At 38.9% G+C, this 24,141-nt stretch overlaps 1 protein-coding gene across 2 annotated transcripts; it reads left to right on the forward strand.

Moving 5' to 3' along the window:
• Positions 1-14,611: 14,611 nt before the first annotated feature.
• KCNJ8 (potassium inwardly rectifying channel subfamily J member 8) lies at positions 14,612-22,265 on the forward strand. Of its 2 annotated transcripts, none has more exons than XM_060165327.1 (3): positions 14,612-14,942; positions 15,775-16,215; positions 21,195-22,265. In XM_060165327.1, exons 2-3 carry the CDS (start codon positions 15,842-15,844, stop codon positions 22,093-22,095), a joined length of 1,275 nt encoding a protein of 424 aa, XP_060021310.1. In that variant the 5' UTR covers positions 14,612-14,942; positions 15,775-15,841; the 3' UTR covers positions 22,096-22,265. The 2 variants fall into 2 exon arrangements, with proteins under 2 accessions (XP_060021310.1, XP_060021311.1); XM_060165328.1 differs by lacking the exon at positions 14,612-14,942 and adding an exon at positions 15,119-15,204.
• The last annotated feature ends 1,876 nt before the right edge of the window (positions 22,266-24,141 follow it).

Consider the following 24,141-nt stretch of genomic DNA (forward strand, 5'->3'; position numbering starts at 1 on the left):
GCAGAATCCTCCAGTGAAGTTTACTCTTAACCCTCTTTCACAGGTTACAATCTATCTCCCAACCTCTCAGTATGCGTGGGCCCCCCACACACATACATATCCTAGATAGAGTCACTTCTATCTTAACTTGCTGCCCTAAGGAAGTGCATAGTTGCTATGAATTTTTACAGCACACATTAACACAATGCATAGATAAGTCAAATACAAGTGCTTAGAATGGATGGCAGAAAGAGATGCTTATAATCATAATATTTTTAGTGGTTCTTCCAGACAGAAAAAATCAGCTTAGGAAGAAATTTCACTTCTTGATAAATCATAAAATGTATTTCCACACTTGGTCTTAGCCAGAAGGCTGAGAAGTGCTAATAAAATGTATTTCCAGTGATAGGAAGTTCAACCCACCTTTTCTACCAGTTTTTAAGATAACAGTAGCAACACATTGCTGGGTTATGGTGGGCAGGTTCTTTTTAGTTCAACAAAGGGATGATAATAATTGTTATGGGGACTTCCCTGGTGGTCCAGTGGTTAAGACTCTGGGCTTCCACTGCAGGGGGCATGAGTTCGATCCCTGGTCAGGGAAGTAAGATCCTGCATGCCATGCGGTACAAAAATTTTTTTAAATAAATAAATTAATTAACAATACTAATAATAATTGTCATGAAAGCTAGTAACCAGGCATTTTTGAAAGATGATTGTCTCCCTACTAAGGAAGTTTGCATGAAAATAAACTTTGGTTACTTCGTCTTGATTGATAATTTGTTGAGTATCTGCTAAGTGTCACCTTTGAGTAACAGAGTGTGATTCAGGGAGGTTATTTGCCAGAGTAGTACAAAGCTTTCTAGTATATTAAAATTAGTATAAAATCTTCTGAAATAACTATCTTTATTTATTTTACAGATGAGAAAACAGAGGCTAGGATTTAAATGAATTACCCCAAAATCATGGATTTAATCATTGATCTCTGTCCGACTCCAGAGATGGCACTGTTTTTTTGTTTGTTTTTGTTTTTTGGGGTTTTTTTTTGCGGTACGCGGGCCTCTCACTGTTGTGGCCTCTCCCGTTGCGGAGCACAGGCTCCAGACGCGCAGGCTCAGCGGCCTTGGCTCACGGGCCCAGCCGCTCCGCGGCATGTGGGATCTTCCCGGACCGGGGCACGACCCCATGTCCCCTGCATCGGCAGGCGGACTCTCAACCACTGCACCACCAGGCAAACCCCAGAGATGGCACTTTTAAACACCAGAGAATGGAAGTAGAAAGATGGGGGTGGTATCGAATGGAGATTTGTGCGTTGGAATCTAGGAAATGCAGGTTTATTGGGTGTCAGGAAGAGTGAGGACTGGGCCCGTTCTAAAGACCGTCCACTCTCTGATACTGTCTCTCTGTCTCAAGCTTCTCAGCTTCCTCTTCCCTTCTGAGCTGCCATTTCCATCCCTCTGTCCACTCCTTCCTCATCCTGTGTGTGGCCTTTCTGACCATTCCTATCTTAGATGAAATCTTGGAGCCCCTGGGCCCACAACTCACTATCTTCACTTCTCAGATTGTCTGTTTCCAAGTACCCAGCAAGGAATCTACTTTGTCCAGCTGATCTTTTGATCTTTTGTGTGACTGGACAAATTTGCATCACTTCACTTTGGGTCAAGAATCAATCTCTGGCCTAAAAAGCTGTGGCCAGAAGGTCTGAGCCAATTGGAAGTCATGTCTTCTGCTGAGGTGAATTTCACACAGTCTGGAGAGTGACCTGAAAGCAAGAATACAAACCCCACTCTCAACCAGTAGTTCCAGGAAAAGAGCGATGAAACTGGGCTGCCTACTGATTATTTTCAGAAGAAAAAGGAAAATTGGAAGGAGGGAGAACCATTCTTCAATCACATGAGCACTCAAGTGAGGTAGTTGACTAAACTCTCGTGCATTCTTCACATGTTCGCATACCCTACCTTTGCTCCAGAGAGAAGCAAAGTCCAAAGAAGGATATAATTTTCTTTTAAAATAAGAAAACAAGACAAAATCTCCTGCCATAAGTAACTTCCAAATATTGACTTTTTAAGCCCAAGTTTTATTTCCCTGTGGCAATGACTGCATAACACACAGCCTGTGAGACATTTCCTCACAGCCACCCATTCAAAATGAGCAGTGACACTCACCTAGAACTGCACCATCCTTCTCATTTCAGGATCCCCAGCACATGACAATCACAAGCATACTTTAGATAGAAGCACCCATTTCTCCCAGTGATCTATCACTTCCATTTCTAAGTGCCAAGCACTTGGCCCAGACACTGAATTCACTGTGTCCTTGGCAAACAGGAAAGAGAAAGTGGCAGAAGGCAGGTTGGGGGGGTGACACAATTTCACCTGAAAATAGGAGCTTCTTTTCTTTGTTCCCACCTGACAACTTCCAGCATATATTAAATGCAGTAAAATATTATATTGGAAACGCAAGGCATCTAGGCTTTTGGCCAAAAATGTAGGGAAAAAATTAGCAAGCCTAGTATTTCATGGGAAATTCTTGGCTTAAATAATATTTTAATAAAGCTTAGCTACATGTGCCAATAAAACATAGAGATGACAGGATGATTTATGATTTAAATATCATATAATTGCTGAAGTATCTAGTACCATCTTATATCAAACAACATAAGAGAAGCAAATTCCCGGGGGCACAGAAGAAAGGAGCAATGTGAAATCAATGCAGATATCAGTAGAGTGCATATTGCATAAACCATCTCATTAAAAATTTGATGAAAGGATAATAATAGCTAACATATCTTGAGAAGATATAATATGAGCCTTAGAAGTATACTCTCATTTAATCTTGACAAAAGCTTTGTAAGGTAAGCATGATTATCCCCATTTTAGAATTGAGGTACAGATTGGCTAATTTGCCAAAGGTTTAGTGGAAATGAGATGCAAACTCAGGCAACCTGATTTCCAGGCTCATACTCATAGCCATGTGCTATACTAGACTAACGATTAAATTAGTTAATCATTTAACTTTTCTTGGGAATAAATTATTTATATTATATATATATAATTATAGATCATATATATATTATATATGATCTATAATAACAAAGAATTATGTCAGTCTACATAGAATATATTGAAAAAGAAACCGGACCAGGAATTAGAAGACCTGAATTCTAGTTTCCATTCTATCACATATCGAATGTATGGCCTTGGACTTATCATTGAAAGCCTGAGTTTCCATCTCCTCGTTTGCAAAAAGGAAAACAAGATGGCATGATAACAACCGCCTGCTGGCCTCATCGAGTTTTTGTGAACCTTTTAAATTAAATGATGGTGAAAGAACTTTATGATTTGAAAAACACATTCTGGTATGAAATATCAGCATTGAGAACCTACTACATATACCACATCTTAATAGTACTATAGGGATTTTTTAAGTCAGAAAATAAGCTTTTCCCTTTTTTAAAAACTTGATATGATTCTAACTTTACAATGGTGAGATGATATATTCAAGCTGAAATATTATATAGAAATGGCCCCAGAATATTGATACCCTTGGGGTTCTGGAAAGGGCAAATGCAAAAGCAGTCTTCCGGGGTACAACCTACCTGTCCTGGGGAGGACATAAAAAATTAAGTGAACTCACACTCAAAATTAAAACCACCAGGATGGGAATCAAGAGACACAACAAATAGGGGTATTAGCACAAGAATGAGAAATAATAAAACAATCTATAAGAGATGTAAAAATATGGATGTTTGCCAAAAAGGATGTGAAAACGTGCTCAATATCATTCTTCATCAGGAATGCAAATTTAAAATTAAAAAAGAAACAAACAGCTACCTACCCACTGAAATGACTAAAACCACAAAGACTAACAATACCAAGTGTTGGTGAAGGTGGGACTCTCACACATTGTTGGAGAGAGTGTAAATGGCACAACCAGTGTCAAAAACTGGCTGTTTCTACTAAGACTAAATATGTGCCTTTACCAGGACTCAACATTTCCACTCCTGGGCACCTGTCCAAGAGAAATGAGTGCTTATGTCCACAAAAAGACTTGTACAGAAATGTTAAGAGCAGCTCAATTCATAAGAGTGAAAAAACCAAAAAAAAAAAAACCAGCCCAAATGCCCAACAATGGGAAGATGGATAAATAATGGTGGCTTATCCACTCAAGGAAATACTATTCCTGGTATATGAAACAACATAGCCAAAGCTCACCAATATTGTATTGAGTGAAAGAGGGCAGATACCAAAGAATGTCATGAAAAACGTAGGGGTGAAACAGGAATAAAGACACAGACTTACTAGAGAATGGACTTGAGGCTATGGGGAGGGGGAAGGGTAAACGGTGACAAAGCGATAAAGAGGCATGGACATATATACACTACCAAACGTAAGGTAGATAGCTAGTGGGAAGCAGCCGCATAGCACAGGGAGATCAGCTCGGTGCTTTGTGACCTCCTGGAGGGGTGGGATAGGGAGGGTGGGAGGGAGGGAGACGCAAGCGGGAAGAGATATGGGAACATATGTATATATATATAACTGATTCATTTTGTTTTGAAGCTGAAACTAACATACCATTGTAAAGCAATTATACTCCAATAAAGATGTTTAAATAAAAAAAAAAAAAGAATATCTTTATACATGGTTCCATGTATACCAAGCTAAGCAACAAGCAAAACATGCCAATGATAAAATAAGCCATAACAGACTGAGCTCTGGTGGGGAGCAATTACAGTCTGGAAAGAGGCAGAAGGAAATCTTCTAGGGTGATAGACATGTTTTATGTCTTGATCTGTAATCTGCATGGCAGTTCCATAGTTGTTTACATGGGTTTTTTAAAAGGTAGGAAAAAGAAATTAATTTAAAGTAACCAAATAGAATATCTAGAAAAGAAAAAAGCCATTAAAATTAAAAATTCAATGAACAGATTAAATAGCAATTAAGCTTAAATGATGAGAGACTTCTTCCATTGGAAACAGATCTAGAACGCACCTGGAATGCAACACAGAACAAGCTGATAGAAAATAAGAAGGACACTGAAATGTAGAAAACAAACTAGTTACCAGTGGGAAGAGGGAAGGGGGGAGGGGCAACATAGGGGCAGGGGATGAAGAGGTACAAATTATTATGTATAAAATAAGCTACAAGGATATATTGTACAACACAGGGAATATTGCAAATATTTTGTAATAACTATAAATGAAGTATAATCTTTAAAAATTGTGAATCACTATATTATACACCTGTAACATATAATGTACAGCGAGTATGTTTCAAAAAAAAAAAGAACACTGAAAAGATATGGAGGATAGGGACTTCCTTGGTGGTACAGTGATTAAGAATCCATCTGCCCAACCCTCAGAATGGGAGAAAATATTTGCAAACGAATCAACGGACAAAGGATTAATCTCCAAAATATATAAACAGCTCATGCAGCTCAATATTAAAAAAAACAACCCAATCCAAAAATGGGCAGAAGGCCTAAATAGACATTTCTCCAAAGAAGACATACAGATGGCCAAGAAGCACATGAAAAGCTGCTCAACATCACTAATCATTAGAGAAATGCAAATCAAAACTACAATGAGGTATCACCTCACACCAGTTAGAATGGGCATCGTCAGAAAATCTACAAACAACAAATGCTGGAGAGGGTGTGGAGAAAAGGGAACCCTCTTGCACTGTTGGTGGGAATGTAAATTGATACAGCCACTAGGGAGAACAGTATGGAGGTTCCTTAAAAAATTAAAAATAGAATTACCATATGATCCAGCAATCCCACTACTGTGCATATACCCAGAGAAAACCATAATTCAAGAAGACACATGCACCCCAAGGTTCATTGCAGCACTATTTACAATAGCCAGGTCATGGAAGCAACCTAAATGCCTGTTGACAGACAAATGGATAAAGAAGTTGTGGTACATATATACAATGGAATATTACTCAGCCATAAAAAGGAACGAAACTGTGTCATTTGTTGAGACGTGGATGGATCTAGAGACTGTCATACAGAGTGAAATAAATCAGAAAGAGAAAAACAAATATTATATATTAACGCATATATGTGGAACCTAGAAAAATGGTACAGATGAACCGGTTTGCAGGGCAGAAATTGAGACACAGATGTAGAGAACAAACATATGGACCCCAAGCGGGGAAAGCGGCGGGGGAATGGGGGTGGTAGTGTGATGAATTGGGAGATTGGGACTGACATGTATACACTGATGTGTATAAAATTGATGACTAATAACAACTTGCTGTATAAAAAAATAAATAAAATTTTTTTAAAAAAAGAAAGCAGGGATCAAAATCTAAAATCATAGATGCATGAAGAAACCCTCAAAGGATACGCAGACACTCACAATAGTGGTTGCCAGAAATAGGTGATAGTGGGAACTGGACAGATCAGCATCATGGAAGGGAGGTAGACCTCTCACTGAATAATTTTTTATATGTTCTAATATTTGCTCAGTGTGAATATATGCTGTTTTTCATATAAGAGAGTATATGAAAAACAGCATATTTTGTTTATTAATAAGACAAAAATGCAACCTGGAAAAAAAAAAAAGAATCCGTCTGCCAATACAGGGGACATGAGTTCGAGCCCTGGTCCGGGAAGATCCCACATGCCGCAGAGCAAATAAGCCCGTGCACAACTACTGAGCCTGCACTCTAGAGCCTGTAAGCCACAACTACTGAGCCTGCGTGCCACAAGTACTGAAGTCCATGCGCCTAGAGCCCGTACTCTGCAACAAGAAAAGCCACCACAATGAGAAGCCCACGCACCGCAACGACAAGTAGCCCCCGCTCACTGCAACTAGAGAAAGCCTGTGTGCAGCAATGAAGACCTAATGCAGCCAAAAATAAATAAATAAATTTATTCTAAAAAAAAAGTTATGGAGGATAGATTTAGAAGGTCTGAAAGAGGGATCCCAGGGGGAAAAAAAGAGAATGAAGAGGATTCAAAGAGCCAGGAACTATTCCTACAAAAATTTGGACTCAGATGATTTCAAAAAGTGGCTAATCCCTATTCTGTTTAAACTATTCCAGTCCATAGAGAAGGAATATGCATCAATTTTTTTACGAAGACTCATAACATTTACCCAAAATCAGGCAGAAATAAGACAGAAAGAATAATACAGACCAACTCACATACATATCTATGCAAAAATCCTAAATAAATAGTAGGAAAGACAATCCAGCATTATATTAAAATAATAATTTATCACGACCAAGTGGAGTTTATCACAGGAATGTAAAAACAATTTGACTCTTTTTTTAACCTAGTAACATAATTCACCCTATTAACTGGCCAAGGAAGGAAAAAAAAGTCACTTTGGTATATGCTAAAAAGGTCTTTTATGTAATTCATCATCCATTATTGAATTTGAAAAGTAGAAAAAGCACACTACCTCAAAATGATAGCCATGTAAACTATATATTCTGGAAGCATTTTCTCAAAATCACTAAAAAGAAAACATGTCTGATATCACCATTATTATTTACTATTGATCTGAAAATACCAACAAATGCAGGCTAAGAAAAATATACACAAATTATAAATTAATTAAATACTAATTAAAGAAGTTACATTAAAGTTATAATTATTTTAGAAAATATTATGTTTTAATATTTAATTTAATATGTTTAATTATAATACATTAATATGTTTAATTTATTAATATAATTAATATATTAATAAATTAATATTAATTTAATATTTAATTTAATATGTTTCATTGGCCTATGCTAAATCCTTTACACACTTACCTCATTTAATCTATACAACTCGAAGAGGTAGATGCTAGCGTCTCCTTTGTACAGAAAAGGCAATTGAGGCTCAGAACGATTTAGTGTGTTGCTCAAAGCCACCAACCAAGGAAATGGCAGAACTGGTAACTGATCTCACATCCTTCTGACTCTAAAACTATGTGAACTTAAACAAAAGGTATATTTCATGCATCTTCCACAATTCCTCAATTTCAAAAAAAAGACTCAATTGCATAATAAATTTCTGTAGATTTATAGAGAGGAGATCATTTTATTACCCCATTTATTCTGACAATAAATGAGGTAATTTGACATTTTAGATTAACAACAAATATCAAATATTTAATTCTAATTTGAACCTGTTTAGAAAAATGGTCTTGTAAAAACTTTTCTGGCACAGGTAATTTTTACCTAAAGGAAAATTCAGGTCATTTAACAGCAGAAAAAAAAATCCTGGCAGATGATCATTGGGGCCAATAGTCTAAATATCACTTTAAAATTTTCAACCTCTATAATCCCTCTGCAGCAGGCATTTTTGAAAGGTGGCAATAAGGAGTCATCTTACCGAGAAAGTTCTGGAAAATGTCAGGTTTCTCCTACCAAGCACTGCATGAGTCATTGATTTTTCAAAACATAGTGATACGAAAGCTTAGCAATGGATCAAGACATTGTTGGGAATAGCTGTTTCCCCAAGAGCTTCAGAAAAGCCTATAGCAAGATAGATCCCAGGATCCTGCAAACTTGCCTTTCTTCTGCACAGAATATCAAGGCATAATTTCAAGGTCTGGAAAAACAAATAGTGACAGCCACTATTATTCATCTCCTCTTGGAAGAGACCCTACCAGCTTTATTTAGTACTAGCATTTTGTACAATAACAGCAGAAAATAATTACCACGGGTACTCTCTACTTGATTGAAGGAACCACTTTTCTCTTGGAGACACTATTACAGTAAACCAGACATGTTGATTTCCTGGGTCTCTATTTTATTACCAGTATCTTGGCTGGCTCCCTTTCAGTCCTCTGTCTTGATTAAATTCAGGAGTTGAGGAGATGCCAGTACAAGTACTGGACAGTTAGGATTCTGAAGGTTGGTGAGGTCTCAAAAATAATACTTAAGTCTATAAAATGATATTATCATGTATTTTCTTTTCTTAGTCTTAGATTAAGAAAGATAGTTAAGTAATAGTTAAAGGAATCTGGGGGTCTATCCTTCCCCCCGTCCCACTGCCATACAACTCTGAGGTCTTTTTGACCATCACTAAACCAAAACAAGCCCAATTTATTAATAAGAACTGACGGGCTTCCCTGGTGGTGGAGTGGTTGAGAATCCGCCTGCCGATGCAGGGCACACGGGTTCGTGCCCAGTCCGGGAAGATCCCACATGCCGCGGAGCGGCTATGCCCGTGAGCCATGGTCGCTGAGCCTGCGCGTCCGGAGCCTGTGCTCCGCAACGGGAGAGGCCACAACAGTGAGAGGCCCGTGTACCTTAAAAAAATAAATAAAAAAATAAGAACTGACATTTTTAAGTACTTAGACCAGTCAGTATCCTCATCACTTTATATGGATTGTGTCCTCTTGTTCTCATAATAATTCTATGAGTTTCTTAAACCTAAGTGAACAGCAGAATCTCCAGGGGAACTCTTAAATGTGCTTTATTAGAAGTGTTTATACCTTCTCATGAAAGATATTTTAATTTGGGGGCCAAAGATATTATATCTTATTCTATCCTTCCTCCATAAAAGCCTGGAGGAGCCTAAAATAATGTAACCAGGTGTTTCCCACATAGCTGGATCATGGATTAACAATCATCCCTTTGAGATATTATTCAGTGAAAAGAGTTTGGGATTAGGGGTCAGATGTTTTGAGTCTGTTGTAGCTGGCCACCTGCTAGGTATTTGGTTTTACACGTCATCGTGCTATACTCAAATCGACTGTTGTGTAAGATAAGGAAAATAACCTAATTCTCACATAGCTGTTCCCAAATTAGTTCAATATTTTTCATCACCTAGAATATGCAGACTCTGAATCTTTATTCATTGGGTGAATGGAGAAATGGATAGATCAGTGAATGCACTTCCCAGTTTTCCCATCTCATCTCCTGCTTTTCCTCATTTCCATCGGATACATGGATCTTGTTACTATTCTTCAAACACACCAAGCAAGCTTCTTCCCACCTCAGAGCCTTTGCTCCCAGGCTGCCTGAGCCCCTGGCTGATTCTTTTTTCAAATTTTACCTTCTTAAAGAGGCCTTTTCTGAACCCTATGTAAAATTGCCAATCGCTGGCCCCAGTTACTCTCAATCCTTATCCTGCTTTACTCTCTTTATAAGTTTCAAAAACATTGATAATTATAGAATATATTATTTGTCTACTTGTTCACTAACATCTTCCTCCCTAAGAATGCATTGGAGCAGGGACTTGGTTTTGTTCACCTGGCTGTATATTAAAAGGTAGTGACCGTTATGAATGCCCCCTTCCTGACTCGCAGATCCACACCTGTGAGCTGGCAGAAGTTTGAGGCCTTAAGCATGCAAACTGGATGGAGATCTTTTTCATTGAAGGTTCTAATGGATATCCTTAAAGAAAGGGGGTACCTAATTTAAAGGAGACGGAGGCTCTTTTGCACATAAATAGATACGTATCTCAAAAAGAAATGTTCTCTGAACTCACTGGAACAGATAAGTACGAAGAGTTATATTGTCATTCCCATTTCATGATAACTCCAAAAAAGTGAGTTTATAACATGCTGTTTTGATTACTAGTTTATGTAACAGTTTTATTAAGCTGATTCCAAAGCAATATGTTCCAAGGTGGTTTATGTGAGGACACTAATAAAGCAGCATACCAAGCAAATAGACCAACTGTTATTTGGGCTGCTAACATGAACCGTTTCCATTGTCATTTTGAAGACTCTCCAAATTCTTAAGTCTAATACAGCTCAGGAAAATCAAGAGCTCTAAATTCACAAGTCACGTCAAAGGCAAGGTCATCAAACGCTAGGACTTCACCCTTTGGTCTCAAGAGTACTTTCAAGGATGTCACTGATTTGTATTTGGTAATCAAAGCAGCAGACAAACAGGAAAATCGTCAGTCTTTCTCCCCTTGTTGGAAGGCACCTGACAAACTTCTTTTCTTAGGAAAGTGAGAAATGCAGAAACGTCTTTATCTGCAAATGAAATGCGCGTAGGGTCTAAAAGGAATCTAACAGATATTTACTTATAAGTGAATAGATATCCTTGAATTGCTTCCCAATTACTGCATAAATTTCTCTGGGATGTAACATGAGCAGACAGATTCTTACAGGATTCCTGAAGAGTCAAGAAAATCATAAAATTTAAGGTTAGCTCTGTTCTAAACTCATTATAGGTCTTCTCTAGGAGTAATGCACAAATTAGTCTTCACTCTTGAAAGAGCAATTAGGAGATTATAGAACAGTTAAGAAAACCTTAAGTGGATGACAGCAAAAAATAGTGATTAAATAAGTAGACCAATAAAATAAGCCTGAAGCAGTAGACGTGTTCTTGAAAAATTGATTTCCTTCACAAATTTCTCAGAGGTAAATTTAAATGTTCATTATTTGGCCCATAATATGAAAAGAGGACGATCAAAGGGGGAAGAACTAGAGATCAATTAATAATATATATTGAGCGGCTACTGTGTGTCCAGAAAGAGGTCTGGGGATACAGATATGTCTCCATTAGGTTCAAAAGTTGTCAAGAGAAACATAACTAGCAAATGCCAAGTTTAGACAAGTTTAATATTTAAACAAGTTTAGTACTGGGGACCTGGAGTGGTCAGGAGAGTTGCTGAGGAAGGAAGGAGTGGATAGTTGGAAGGGAGGAGGAAGAAAAGATCGAGAGAGAAGGGAGAGGTGATGAGTAATGAAATCTTTGCAGACAGATATGGCCCTAGACTTCAAGGAGATCTCCAAGCTTCAGATTACCTGCGTGGGCTGTGAGAAATGGCTGCAAACACATAAAGGAAGGAAAGACAAGAGGTAGAGTAAGTGCAAGAAAGAGAGAAACACCATGTTGACAGCACTCTTCCTTCTTTCCTTCATTTGACAAGTATTCGTTGAGTACCCACTTCTAGGAGCTAGGAACAATTCCAGACACTGGGTCTGTAGTATTAACAACAAGCTGTGTGCCCTCATGCAGCTTCCATTCAGTGCAGAAAAACTAGCTAAAGGAAAAAGACATAAAGAGTTGGTTTTTAAAAATGTCAGGAAGGGAATGGAAAGAGAAAAGAAAGAGAAAAGTCTGTAATATTTCTACAGTACACACTCTCCATCTTTTTTCCAAATGGCTATTTGTTTTCTAGGCATATTATTGCCAAAAATTTACCTATTAACTTCTTAAAATTAACTTTCGTTATGTGCATCCTTAGTGCCCTTACTCTGAATTAATCAGTTTAAAGCATTAACTATTAAAAAGTAGGGTATAGAGTTCGTCACTTCAAAACAATTCAAAACTTGACTTGAAACTGCATATGTGGAAGAATATATGTCACTAGAAAAAAACTGAATCCCAAATATGTGTTATAGCAGAAGACCAGAATTTTCATAGGATTCCTACATAGATTTATTTGTTGCCAATCTTCTCATAATTCTCCTCAACACTTCACCTCTTCTTATTCAATTTTCCTACTATTTCTCTGTCATCACAGTAAATGTCACAGTCGCCGATGACTTTACCCTCTCCCAAAACTGACTTTGTAGCATTCCTTTTGCATACATTTGTATACTGTCCACTGACATTGCTTATTAGCCCCAGACCTCATTCCTTCTCTGATTAACACAATAGTTTCCAGGGTCCCCTTCTGCCAATCACAGAAGTTTGGAGCCTGAAGGGACTCGACTTAGCAATGCACCTTCAAAGCCATCTTGGCCTCTTTTTCCTGGTCAATCCTCTTAAAGCAGGCACTTGCGGTGTTCTCTAATCAAAATCCTTCCATGGCTTACCACTACCTCCTAAAGACAGTCCAGACTCCCTTTTTAGAGCATTTAAGGCTGTCTACGTTTTTTTTTTTGTTTTTTTTTTCCGAGGCACCAACATGGTTGTCAACCTTACCCTTCCCATTCATTGACTCAAAAGTATTCTTCGAGCCCCTCTGTAATTGAAGCTGTGCTAGAGGCTTAAGATACAGTCACAGCTCTGCCCTCTAGAGCCCTCAGTTTCATGGGTTGTGGGGAAGGAGGAAGGGGATGGGACAAGTACATGAATAACCCATTATGTGTTCAGAGAGGTGGTGACAAACGCTGCTCAGAGAGCACTGGACTCAAGCATCCAATCCTGCTCTTTTGCTGACTTTGTTTCATCAGTGCTGATTAAATTAGTTTGTTATTAAAACATGGCCCACTCTTGTCGATCCTCCCTCATGATCTTCCATCTCAGTAGGAAGAAGGTCTTTTCTCTGCTTTTCTCTAAACCCAAATACATCTGGTCTTTCAAAGACTAGATCAGATGCCAAATAATCCATGTAGATTCTTTCCTTAGTCTTCTAGGCTTAATATGTCTTGTTTAGTTCTATTTCCATTCTCATTCTAATCACATCCTTGCTTCTATTAGAGTTTATTATCAAATCCATGTCTTTTACTGCAACTGTCTACCTCTTAAGAACAGCAACTGTGATTATATATATATATATATATATATATCTCCATATCCCTTCCCCAAATAGGTGTTTTATGAATATTCCCCCAGCTAAAATAATAGGGAATAAATCGTACACCAAACAATTCTAAAATGGAATGATGAGGGGATTAACTGTACAATGTGATCCCCACACACTTGTAGTAAAACTGCCACATAAATCACTGTAAAAATTCACAACAGTAGAGGAGAGAGCTACCACTAACAGACGAGGATCCCCAGGCTCAAATTGAAGGGGTTAAGCAGCTCTATCTGCAAGGGGGAAAAATGATTCTTCATTTGCCTTCATCAAAGACTAATTTTAGGTCTCTTGGTAATTAAATGAACACATTGTTTATGCTCCATACACTTTCTGTCCTGAGTCTTGGAAAATACATGATATTTCCAAGAATTAAAGTTTCCATTAACACAAGTGCCAAATCAGGAGGCCTGACCTGTGGGAGAAAGCACATTTGTCTTTGCTGGCTCCTTTTCAAAAAGCTACAGAAAGATATTTACTGTATAACTTTCTTGTGCATAATGGCTCTTTTTTATCATTGAGGCCATCTAGGCAAGACCGAGAAGTTGCCACATTTCAGAAAGCCACCAGTTCCTGAAGAATGACGGTTTGAGTTCTGAAGTGTTGACTGCAGTCCCTGTTCGGGGTAAAATTTTTGTATTGGAAGAGACTTCGAGCGGTTTTCTTCTTCCACTTTTTTTTTTTGTCGTAGTTGTGTGTTTGTGTGTGTATTTAATTCCCTGAGAACCAGCTTTGGCTGGCGAAGAAATATGTCAACACGAAGTGGGTTTCAGAACACTGCTTCCACTGATCATCCCTACTAGACGGAAATTTAATGTAAATCAGTATGTGTGCACGCAGCCTGGATGCGTCAGAAGACTATTTTCTGATCTCTATATCTGGTTTTATGTAACCTGAAGTAGCACAGTTATCTACCCAGGTTAAAAAAAAAAAAAATCTCTTTACGTCAGTGAACTCGAACTCAGAAAGTTCTCTCCCCGGAGCTGGGAGCCTTTTAAAGACATGCGTGTCACGCTGGCTGCGGGGGGTCGCAGCTACTGGGAAAAAGGCTGGTTCCACAGGCCCCGCCCTCCACCCCCCGTCGCCCCTCCCTCCGGCGGGCTCCCTACCTCCCCGGGTCTCGCCTCTCCCCCACCCCCTCCCTCCCTCATCTCAGCAATTTCGGCCTCAGAGGTCTGGCGCGCGTCAAAGCCCGAAGTGGGAGGCTGATTTGTGGAGCATCACGCCCCAGCTCCTCTCCCCAAGCCTCTCCTCCGTCGTCGGCAGCGGCCAAGGGATAGAGCCGAGCAGGGGGAGGGGAAGAGCGACACCCATCCCCCTCCCTCCAGCCCTCCCCGCGTTCAGATTCAACTGCACCTTTTATTATTTTAACTCTTCTCCCTAGGACGCGCGGCCCCGGGATCTGTCCCTCCGGCAGTCGCGGTCCCCGCTCCCGCGCCCGGAGATGGGACAGCGAGGGACCCGCTCGCGGTCGGCCGGCGTGTGCGGGGAGGTGCGGCCGCTGCGCCTGCTCGCCAGAGTCTGTAAGTTTCAACGCTCCTCTAAGCGGAGGGGAGGGGGAGGCTGAACGCGTCCCCGCAAACGATTGAAAATGCAGAACACGGGCGAGGTTGACAGCGTCGGATGGAATTTCGGGGCACACTCTTTTAATTGACTCTATCCGCAGCCCGCAGGCTATTGTCCGGGGTTTTTCCTGCAGCTTGTATGTTTGATCCCTTCGTCGTCAAGAAGTTTTCAAGCTATTACATTATGAGTTCCAGTGGGATTTTTAAAAGAAAAAAAAATGCAAGTCACACTTCTTTCAAATTTAAAATACCTCTACGTAATTTTCAGGTTACATAGCACATTGCTTATTATTATTTTGTCGAATTACAAGAAACATTTATACTACGCAGGAGCTCACGGCCTTTGCCTATTTCTAAAAATAACAGAAAAAGAATTTCCCCTCTTTACGTTTAATATTGCTACATCATGTGAATAGTTTAGTAAATAGCTCCTTAATTTTCCTCATAGACGTCGCGTGCTGGTATCCTTGCACTAATCTACAGACGCGGGTAATTTCAGAATTATCACTGAGCCTGCTGTTTACAGGAAGGCTCTTGGTTTTGTTTAACTAAGACTGTGCTCTTATGTGTTCAAAACGATAAGGAATATTAAAACAGTTCTGGTTCAGACCAAGTAATTTTTCCGGGATCCAAGAACTCAAGCACTAACTAGGCTCGTGTTTAGATTAATAAGATCATACCTTTAGCTTTGCACGTCACCTGGAATGTATAGACACACCCCTACATGCAAGGACTGAAGAGGTGAGGAAAATAGGGGGAAAAGTTTTTAATCTTCGTTTCCCTCCTGCAGGACGGGTCTCGAGGGAAGGAGAGGCAGGTCGGAGACAGGTGCATAGGCTGGCTATGGTGACGGGACGATGTTGGCCAGAAAGAGCATCATCCCCGAGGAGTATGTGCTGGCGCGCATAGCCGCGGAGAACCTGCGCAAACCGCGCATCAGGGACCGCCTGCCCAAGGCCCGCTTCATCGCCAAGAGCGGGGCCTGCAACCTGGCGCACAAGAACATCCGGGAGCAAGGACGGTTCCTCCAGGACATCTTCACTACCTTGGTGGACCTGAAATGGCGCCACACCCTGGTCATCTTTACCATGTCGTTCCTCTGCAGCTGGCTGCTCTTCGCCATCATGTGGTGGCTGGTGGCCTTTGCCCACGGGGACATCTATGCTTACATGGAGAAAAGTGGGATGGAGAAAAGTGGCTTGGAGTCCACCGTGTGTGTGACTAACGTCAGGTAAGAATGCAGCGGGATGAGGCAGGGGTGGAAAACAGTACAGAAAAAGAGATGAAACTGTCCTTTCTCTCTTCACTCTGTTATTTTGTTGCAAGTGAACTAAAGAGTTTGTTTCAGTACCTTCAGAAGCAAAAAAGTAAAAACAACAACAACAACAAAACCAATCCAATGTATTAAAAATCTTCTCAGATGCAGCTTTATGGATGACGAGTCTTTGAAAATGTAGCACTTCAATCCTTTGAGCTGGCCTTGAAAATATTATACCAGTTATTTTAAAATGGTTGTGGTTCAAAGGATTCCACAGAGCGCCTTCCTCAGAAAAACCACATACTGAGTTTTCAGTCTGAAAAAGCTGCTGTCCATAGTTCCAGCATCCACAAGGCAATATCTCTGATCAACAAAAAATATTGTGCAAATGCTAGTAATGTTTTTCCACAACTTCTCTTACCTGTGACATTTTCAGAAATAATGAGAAAAATGGGAACACACTGGTGGAGAGGTGTTCTAGATTAAAAAAATTTTTTTTAATCCACCAGAAATGAAATAAACATAAGCCCTTCTTTATCAAGATTATCTTAAATAGCTGATTGCTTGCATTGAATTCCAAAATTAGAAGTTATGCTGAGATTCAGAACTAGAAAAAAATTATTTTTTAATGGAGATTGGTCCAAATTTTTAATGGAAGAGATTATGTAGAAGTGACTTCGTGTTGTGGTTTTCTCTAAAAGTTTTAGTAGGATAGGAAGACAGTTCCTAGATTGCCCTAATTTTGCTTTTTTTCTCTTATATTGTAAATATTTCAAAGATAAGTAAAGTGAATTTGATTTCAGTGATTCTCCTCTCATAGTTTCACATGGCCTAAGAACATTTACTTGGAGTGATTTGTCTCTTATGTTGTTGGAAGATGGAAAAAGGTAATATCAATTGCAAAAATATGCACTCTGCAGTGAAACATTAGTAGTTATGCTAGCAACTTTTCCAGGACCTTTTCTCAATATATTCCAAATTCACATAAAGCAAAGCAACTGAGCAAGCACGATTCTTCCAGGAAACTGTAAAGAATAAGACCTTTGATGACCCTGAAATCTTATGAAATTAGCATACCGCTGCAAGAAGCAGAAACTCAGACTGTAAACTTGTCCATCCTTCCATTGCCTGAATAGTTGCAATGCCAGCTTATCAAGGGGGGTTGCGGTATTTGTCGTAGAGATCACATGCCACAGATTTCAGCTCAGATTTTGAGGAGAAAAACAAATTGAATCGATCCACTGCCTTTACCATCGAGTTAGATATTGTTTTCTTGTCTTAAACTTGCCACAGACTTTTGTCTCAAAGAAAATATAGATGAAGAATGTAGGTGATCATCAGTACACCAAATATAAAGGAACAAAATACTGTGTTTAACGGGTATATGTAGGTCAGATATCATTATCTATAATATTTCTCTTTAAGAAATTTATTGGCACTGATGTTGGTGAATCATTTTCTTATCAAGGTACATTTTTAATAAACATGAAGTAGATACACATAAAAAGAGATAAAAGAAACAGAAATGATAAACCTCGGAAAAATAAAGGACAGATTTTATTCACAAGACAAATATATTGGCTTTTCCTGTAGGAAAAAAGTCATTAAGCAATTTATTAAAGATATGTCATCAAAAGTGAGATATTTTCAATGATTTTGTAAAAGAACTTGACGGAGTGCACTGGTTATTAAAAGCTGTTTTACTGCTAGATTTTATTGTTCAAGAAGAGGTGTTCTGAGGCATGTTTATTCCCCTGATGTATTCCTGATGGTTTGAACATTCAATTCACTATGAGAAATGGCATCACAGATACAAGGAGACACACTTGATTTTATCAGTATGAGAGTTTTAGCATTTTATTTATTTATTTTTCATTAGGTGATTCTCTAAAGCATATTTCTTTTTAAAAAAATTTTATTAAAATATAGTTGATTTAATCTTAGCATTTTAAATTGCACTTCTTACCTAAAAAAATATTATTGGACATCTTGTAAGGTTAAAATCTTACTGGTTTTATTTTAACATTGTGGTACTATTTATACTTCGATGCAACATACAATTTAATCTTAACCAACCATACATAATACTTTTTCACCAAAAAAAAAAAAAAAAAAAAATAGAAACAGAAAAATCTCTATTCTCTCCCAAAAGGGATTTAAAAGATGACTAATAGTATGTCTAATTCTTTGCATTTCCTTTCCTTTCCTTTCATACGTTCAGTGTCTCACCTTGTCCTCAGAACCTAAAACAACTGATTGTAATGAATATTCTCCAGTGTATCCAAATAACATTTAACATTCTCCTTCCAGGCTGGCTCACTTTCCCTTTCACGTGGATGACTTTCTAACATGAGTCAGAAAATAAACCAATATATTTCCTCTTCTAATTCAGCCTCATTCCCTCTGTAGAAGAACAAATGAGCAGTTAAACACTTCCATCTCTTGAGGTTGTTTAGCCTGACAGGTGCTCGTAAAAGGCTGGGTCTTGCACAATATAATGTTTGGAAGTAAGTTCTTTCATAAAATAAACAACATACACAATATGGCACATGAATGATATCTTAAGCCGTTAAAATGAAACATCTGAGCATATTCATCATACGCTGCTCCCTGAAGCATGTATAATTAGAAATCAATGTTGCATCCGTGCCCCTTCACTGGGGTCTTTTCTTATTCTTTGCCATGTTTTTGGATCATTCAGTATTAGCTCATGTGTAGCTAGTGCAAAAAGCAATCATTGCTTTTCATGAATCGTTTTAGCAACAAAAGGGGTAAGAAAGGCAATTTTCACACTTCATTTAAAAGTTAATTAGAAGAATCAACTATCTTTCAATTAAAAAAATAAAAATCCCTGATTATGAACCTGAATAGAAAAAGATCACCTGCGTGTGTCACGGTGTCCCACCAAAGTGCAGTACTTAACTTAGTATTCAAATATTTAATATTTGGTCTCTCATTGTGTGTGGCATTAATACACAGCTAATACTTTGACAGATGGTCTCTCGTCTATAAAATTAGAAAAGTTTCAAATTGGGGTGTAGGGCAAACACAAGACTAAGACTGTTTCTATTAAGAAGCCACAGCAGTGTAGGATATGTAGTTAAATGAATAAATTAGTGATAAGAATAACCAAATGTGGTGCTTCTCAACCAGGGGAGATAAAACAGAATTATCTGCAAGCTTTTCCAAAGTTTTATCCAGGTCCACCCTAAACTACCAAATCAGGGTTTACACTGAGCTAATGAAGAGAGTGCAGTTTGAAAAACTTCCCAAGAAAACCCTGACACTTGTTGGCCCCTTCCCTGTGATTCTTTCGGAGACTAGCCCAGAATTAAGAGAATTCATGTTCTTATTAATTATGTAATCTTGACACAGTCACTTATCTATCTCTACCTCAAATCCTTCCTTTAATAACTTCAGTATTCTCTAGCTCACTTAGAGAATAAAATGAGACAATCAGTAAGAAAACATGTTTCATTCCAAATGGCACAACGTGTTTTTTTTTAATTAAAAATACTAGTATCTTTGAATGATGTGCTTTGTACCACTCTTTAGCACTGTGCTTTCTCTATATAAGGTACACAAGCAGTGTTTGTTAGGGAGTACGACTTTTAAAGGTTGTAAATAATAAAAAGTTCACTTATTACTCAGTACTTCCCATATGACTCAAGTCACTTAAACACAGACAGGCAATAAATAATAGACATCAACCTGGAAGAAAATTTCACAAAGTAAAATAAGCCTATAAATCTAAATATGTCTAGGTATTATTTTAATGTTTTCACATAAACAGGCCCATCATTACATGATTTGAAAACATTAATAGAAGTGTATCCCAGAAGCCTGGAGGTAGATGCATGCGGAGAGAGAGAGAGAGGGAGAGAATGAACAAGTGCTTGTGTTTAGAACTGGACATTTGATACATTAAGGTGGATGGTCTTTCTAAAAGCCTTTAACAGCCTTTGGACATGGGACTTCCCTGGTGGCGCAGTGGTTAAGAATCTGCCTGCCAATGCAGGGGACATGGTTTGAACCCTGGTCCGGGAAGATGCCACATGCCACGGAGCAACTGAGCCCATGCACCACAACTACCGAGCCTGCGCTCTAGAGCCCGTGCTCTGCAACAAGAGAAGCCACTGCGATGAGAAGCCCACGCACTGCAACAAAGAGTAGCCCCCGCTCACCGCAACTAGAGAAAGCCCGCGCGCAGCAATGAAGACCCAATGCAGCCAAAGATAATAAATAAATAAATAAATTTTTAAAAATAGCCTTTGGACATCGATGAATGAATGGATAAAGAAGATGTGGTGTGTATATATCTATATCTATATATAGATAGATATATACACACAATGGAATATTACTCGGCCATAAAAAGAATGAAATAATGGCATTTGCAGCAACATGGATGGACCTAGAGATTATCATACTAAATGAAGTAAATCAGACAGAGAAAGACAAATATCATGTGATATTGCTTATATGCGGAATCTTAAAAAATGATAGAAATGAACTTATTTACAAAACAGAAATAGAGTCACAGACATAGAAAACAAACTTATGGTTACCAAAGGGGAAAGGGTGAGGGAGGGATAAATAAGGAGTTTGGGGTTAACATATACGCATTACTATATATAAAATGGATAACCAACAAGGACCTACTGTATAGCACAGGGAACTATACTCAATATCTTATAATAACCTGTAATGGAAAGAACCTGAAAAAGAATATGAATGTGTGTGTGTGTGTGTGTGTATACACATATATATATATTTCACTTTGCTGCACACCTGAAACAACTAACACAACATTGTAAAGCAACTATACTTTAATAAATTTTTTTAAAAAAAATAGCCTTTAGAGGAAGAAAACGCAAAATTCAACTTAGCCTGTTATTTCGTGATTCAAAATCTGATCCAATGGCATTGTTTTCTGGTCTCATTTCTTACAGGTCTTTCACCTCTGCTTTCCTCTTCTCCATTGAAGTTCAAGTGACAATTGGGTTTGGCGGGAGAATGATGACAGAGGAATGCCCTCTGGCCATCACAGTCCTGATTCTCCAGAACATTGTGGGTTTGATCATCAATGCAGTCATGTTGGGCTGCATATTCATGAAAACAGCCCAGGCTCACAGAAGGGCGGAAACCTTGATTTTCAGCCGCCATGCGGTGATCGCAGTCCGAAATGGCAAACTGTGTTTCATGTTCCGTGTGGGCGACCTAAGGAAAAGCATGATCATTAGTGCATCAGTGCGCATCCAGGTGGTCAAGAAAACCACGACACCCGAAGGGGAGGTGGTGCCTATTCACCAACTAGACATTCCCGTTGATAACCCCCTTGAGAGTAATAACATTTTTCTGGTGGCCCCTTTGATCATCTGCCACGTGATTGACAAGCGCAGCCCCTTGTATGATATCTCCGCCACTGACCTTGCCAACCAAGACCTGGAGGTCATCGTGATTCTGGAAGGAGTGGTCGAAACTACTGGCATTACCACCCAAGCGAGAACCTCCTACATCGCTGAGGAGATCCAATGGGGCCATCGCTTCGTGTCCATCGTAACCGAGGAGGAAGGCGTGTATTCCGTGGATTACTCCAAATTTGGCAACACCGTGAAGGTAGCGGCTCCGAGGTGCAGCGCCCGAGAGCTGGACGAAAAGCCTTCCATTCTTATCCAAACCCTCCAGAAGAGTGAACTGTCCCACCAGAATTCTCTGAGGAAGCGCAATTCCATGAGAAGAAACAATTCCATGAGGAGGAATAATTCCATCCGCCGGAACAATTCATCCCTCATGGTGCCCAAGGTGCAATTTATGACTCCAGAAGGAAATCAGAACACGTCGGAATCCTGACAACAACACAACCCCCAGAAAGTCTTTGATAAGATGTTGAAGAGTTTCTACAGGGCACAGACTGAAACAGAGCTGGAACACAATAATTTGTCCTTCTTTATCTTAATGCACTAAATGATATGCATATTCCAACAGCAGCACTTTCTGTGTCAATAAACAGTAACACACAAGCTGGAGGGTTCTTGGCTCACTTGCTTCATCCATGCAGTATTCGCAGAGATAGGCTTAAGTTATGTAGGGGAAATGCTCTCATTTCTCTCAATTTGAAACCCAAGAATTACATTAATAGTAATAGACCTTGAATATGAAAGTGGACCAAGGGATGATGCTTTATGAAATACTTAGCGGGTGACACCACAGTTGTCTCTGTTTCTATTGTTCACTCTTGAAATGTGATAGAATGGGCAGGGGGCCCCAAAACTGTGTTTTTCCTTCCTCTCTTTCTCTCTCTCTCTCTCTCTTTTTTTTTTTTTTTAACTGCACCAGGTAAGAAGCCTGAGACAAAAACTGCTTAGTTTTGTTCTGTTGTTTATTTTTTGTTTATTTTTTAAATATTGAATTTTATTTTTTCCTCAAATTGTATAGTATAAGCATAACTAGTATTAAGAAAATTACACTAAAATTTTAAGCAGGGACATCTGTGAAATTGGAAAACAACAACAACTGAGTTCAATTCTAGCATGTTTCCACATGAACGTAATTGAATCTAACTAGAAATCAAAATTCCTATTCCATTAAATCAACTATTGTAGTATAAGGCTCAAAGTTTCAAAGCTATAAATCACCCCACAATATGATTGATGAAGCAAAGTTCCTGTTAACTTCTCATTCAGAGCCTTGAAATCATGAATAGAAACTTGCAAATCTATTTTTGGATTTCCCACAGAAAAACTGCTTAGTTCTGCATTTTCCCCGATGCTCAGCCAGGTGTCTGCAGTCCTGCTGGGGCTCCCAGCTGCTTAAAGACAAGCCATAGGAGGTACCAACTGACTAAGAACAACTCACAGAAGAAACATTTAAGCTGAAAAGTTTTACCCATTTCCCTGTGAGTTGGAAAAATATTTTTTATTAAAAACAAACAAAGCTGCTTAGCTCTCATCTACTTCTAAGTGGATTCTCTTCATTCACTTGGTTCTTCACAGTGACCTCCAGAGGTTTCTTTGTCCCCCTCATGGCCACCTGTTGGCAGAACTAGGCAAGGAGCTTTTGGAGAAAAGCTAAGAACATTCCCGTGTCATTTAGGACTGGATTCCCAAAAGGGACAGCTACTTCTTTTGCCTTCTCAGTTCTTGTTGAGAGCCTCCACTATAGTGAATATTTTATTAAAATACTTTCTTTGTATTCACTGTAGTTTTGCAATTTCTCTTTCACAAAATTATCCCTAGTGAAAGCTCAAGGAGAAACAACACATTTTTAGAGGCATGTGAAACAGCGATCACACAGTGAGGACATTCACCGCTGAGATCTCTCTCTCTGAGGGTCCCTCTCTTTGAGATCTGTTGTTCCAAGGGAACTACGTTTTTAAAATTTCATGTCGATTTCATTTCATTCAAAGTTTTAGAATGTTCTCTTGGTTTTTCTATTTGAGCTTGATGTACCATGGAAATCCTGTAACCTTTTTTCTTTGCGTCTCCCACCTCCCATCTTAAAACTACATCTCCTTCTCAATAATATCTGAATGCAGGCCTGGCATATAAAGATTTAGCATTATCTCAATTGCTAAAGTGAGATGTTCTATCAACCCTTGATTTAATCATCCTTAGCTCTTGCCTCTTCAAGGAAGGGATGAGGGCACAGGGAGAGAAGTACAAAGCTAGCAAGCTATAGGCTTATTCTCATATTTCACATAGCTAAACATCAGAAAATTGAGCTCTTGTGTAGCCTTTTACACAGATTTTTGGGGTCTCTATTTATTTTACTTCATCTATGGACATTGGTATATTGAAACATTTCTGTACAGTTTTCAGTTTGCTAAAGAAAAATCTACCTTAATCAGATTTAGCCCACCAGTGATTACAGAGTTGGATATCAGACCTCCTAGCAGTT

Source organism: Lagenorhynchus albirostris, chromosome 11, assembly GCF_949774975.1.
Source record: "Lagenorhynchus albirostris chromosome 11, mLagAlb1.1, whole genome shotgun sequence".
Lineage (NCBI taxonomy): Eukaryota > Metazoa > Chordata > Mammalia > Artiodactyla > Delphinidae > Lagenorhynchus > Lagenorhynchus albirostris.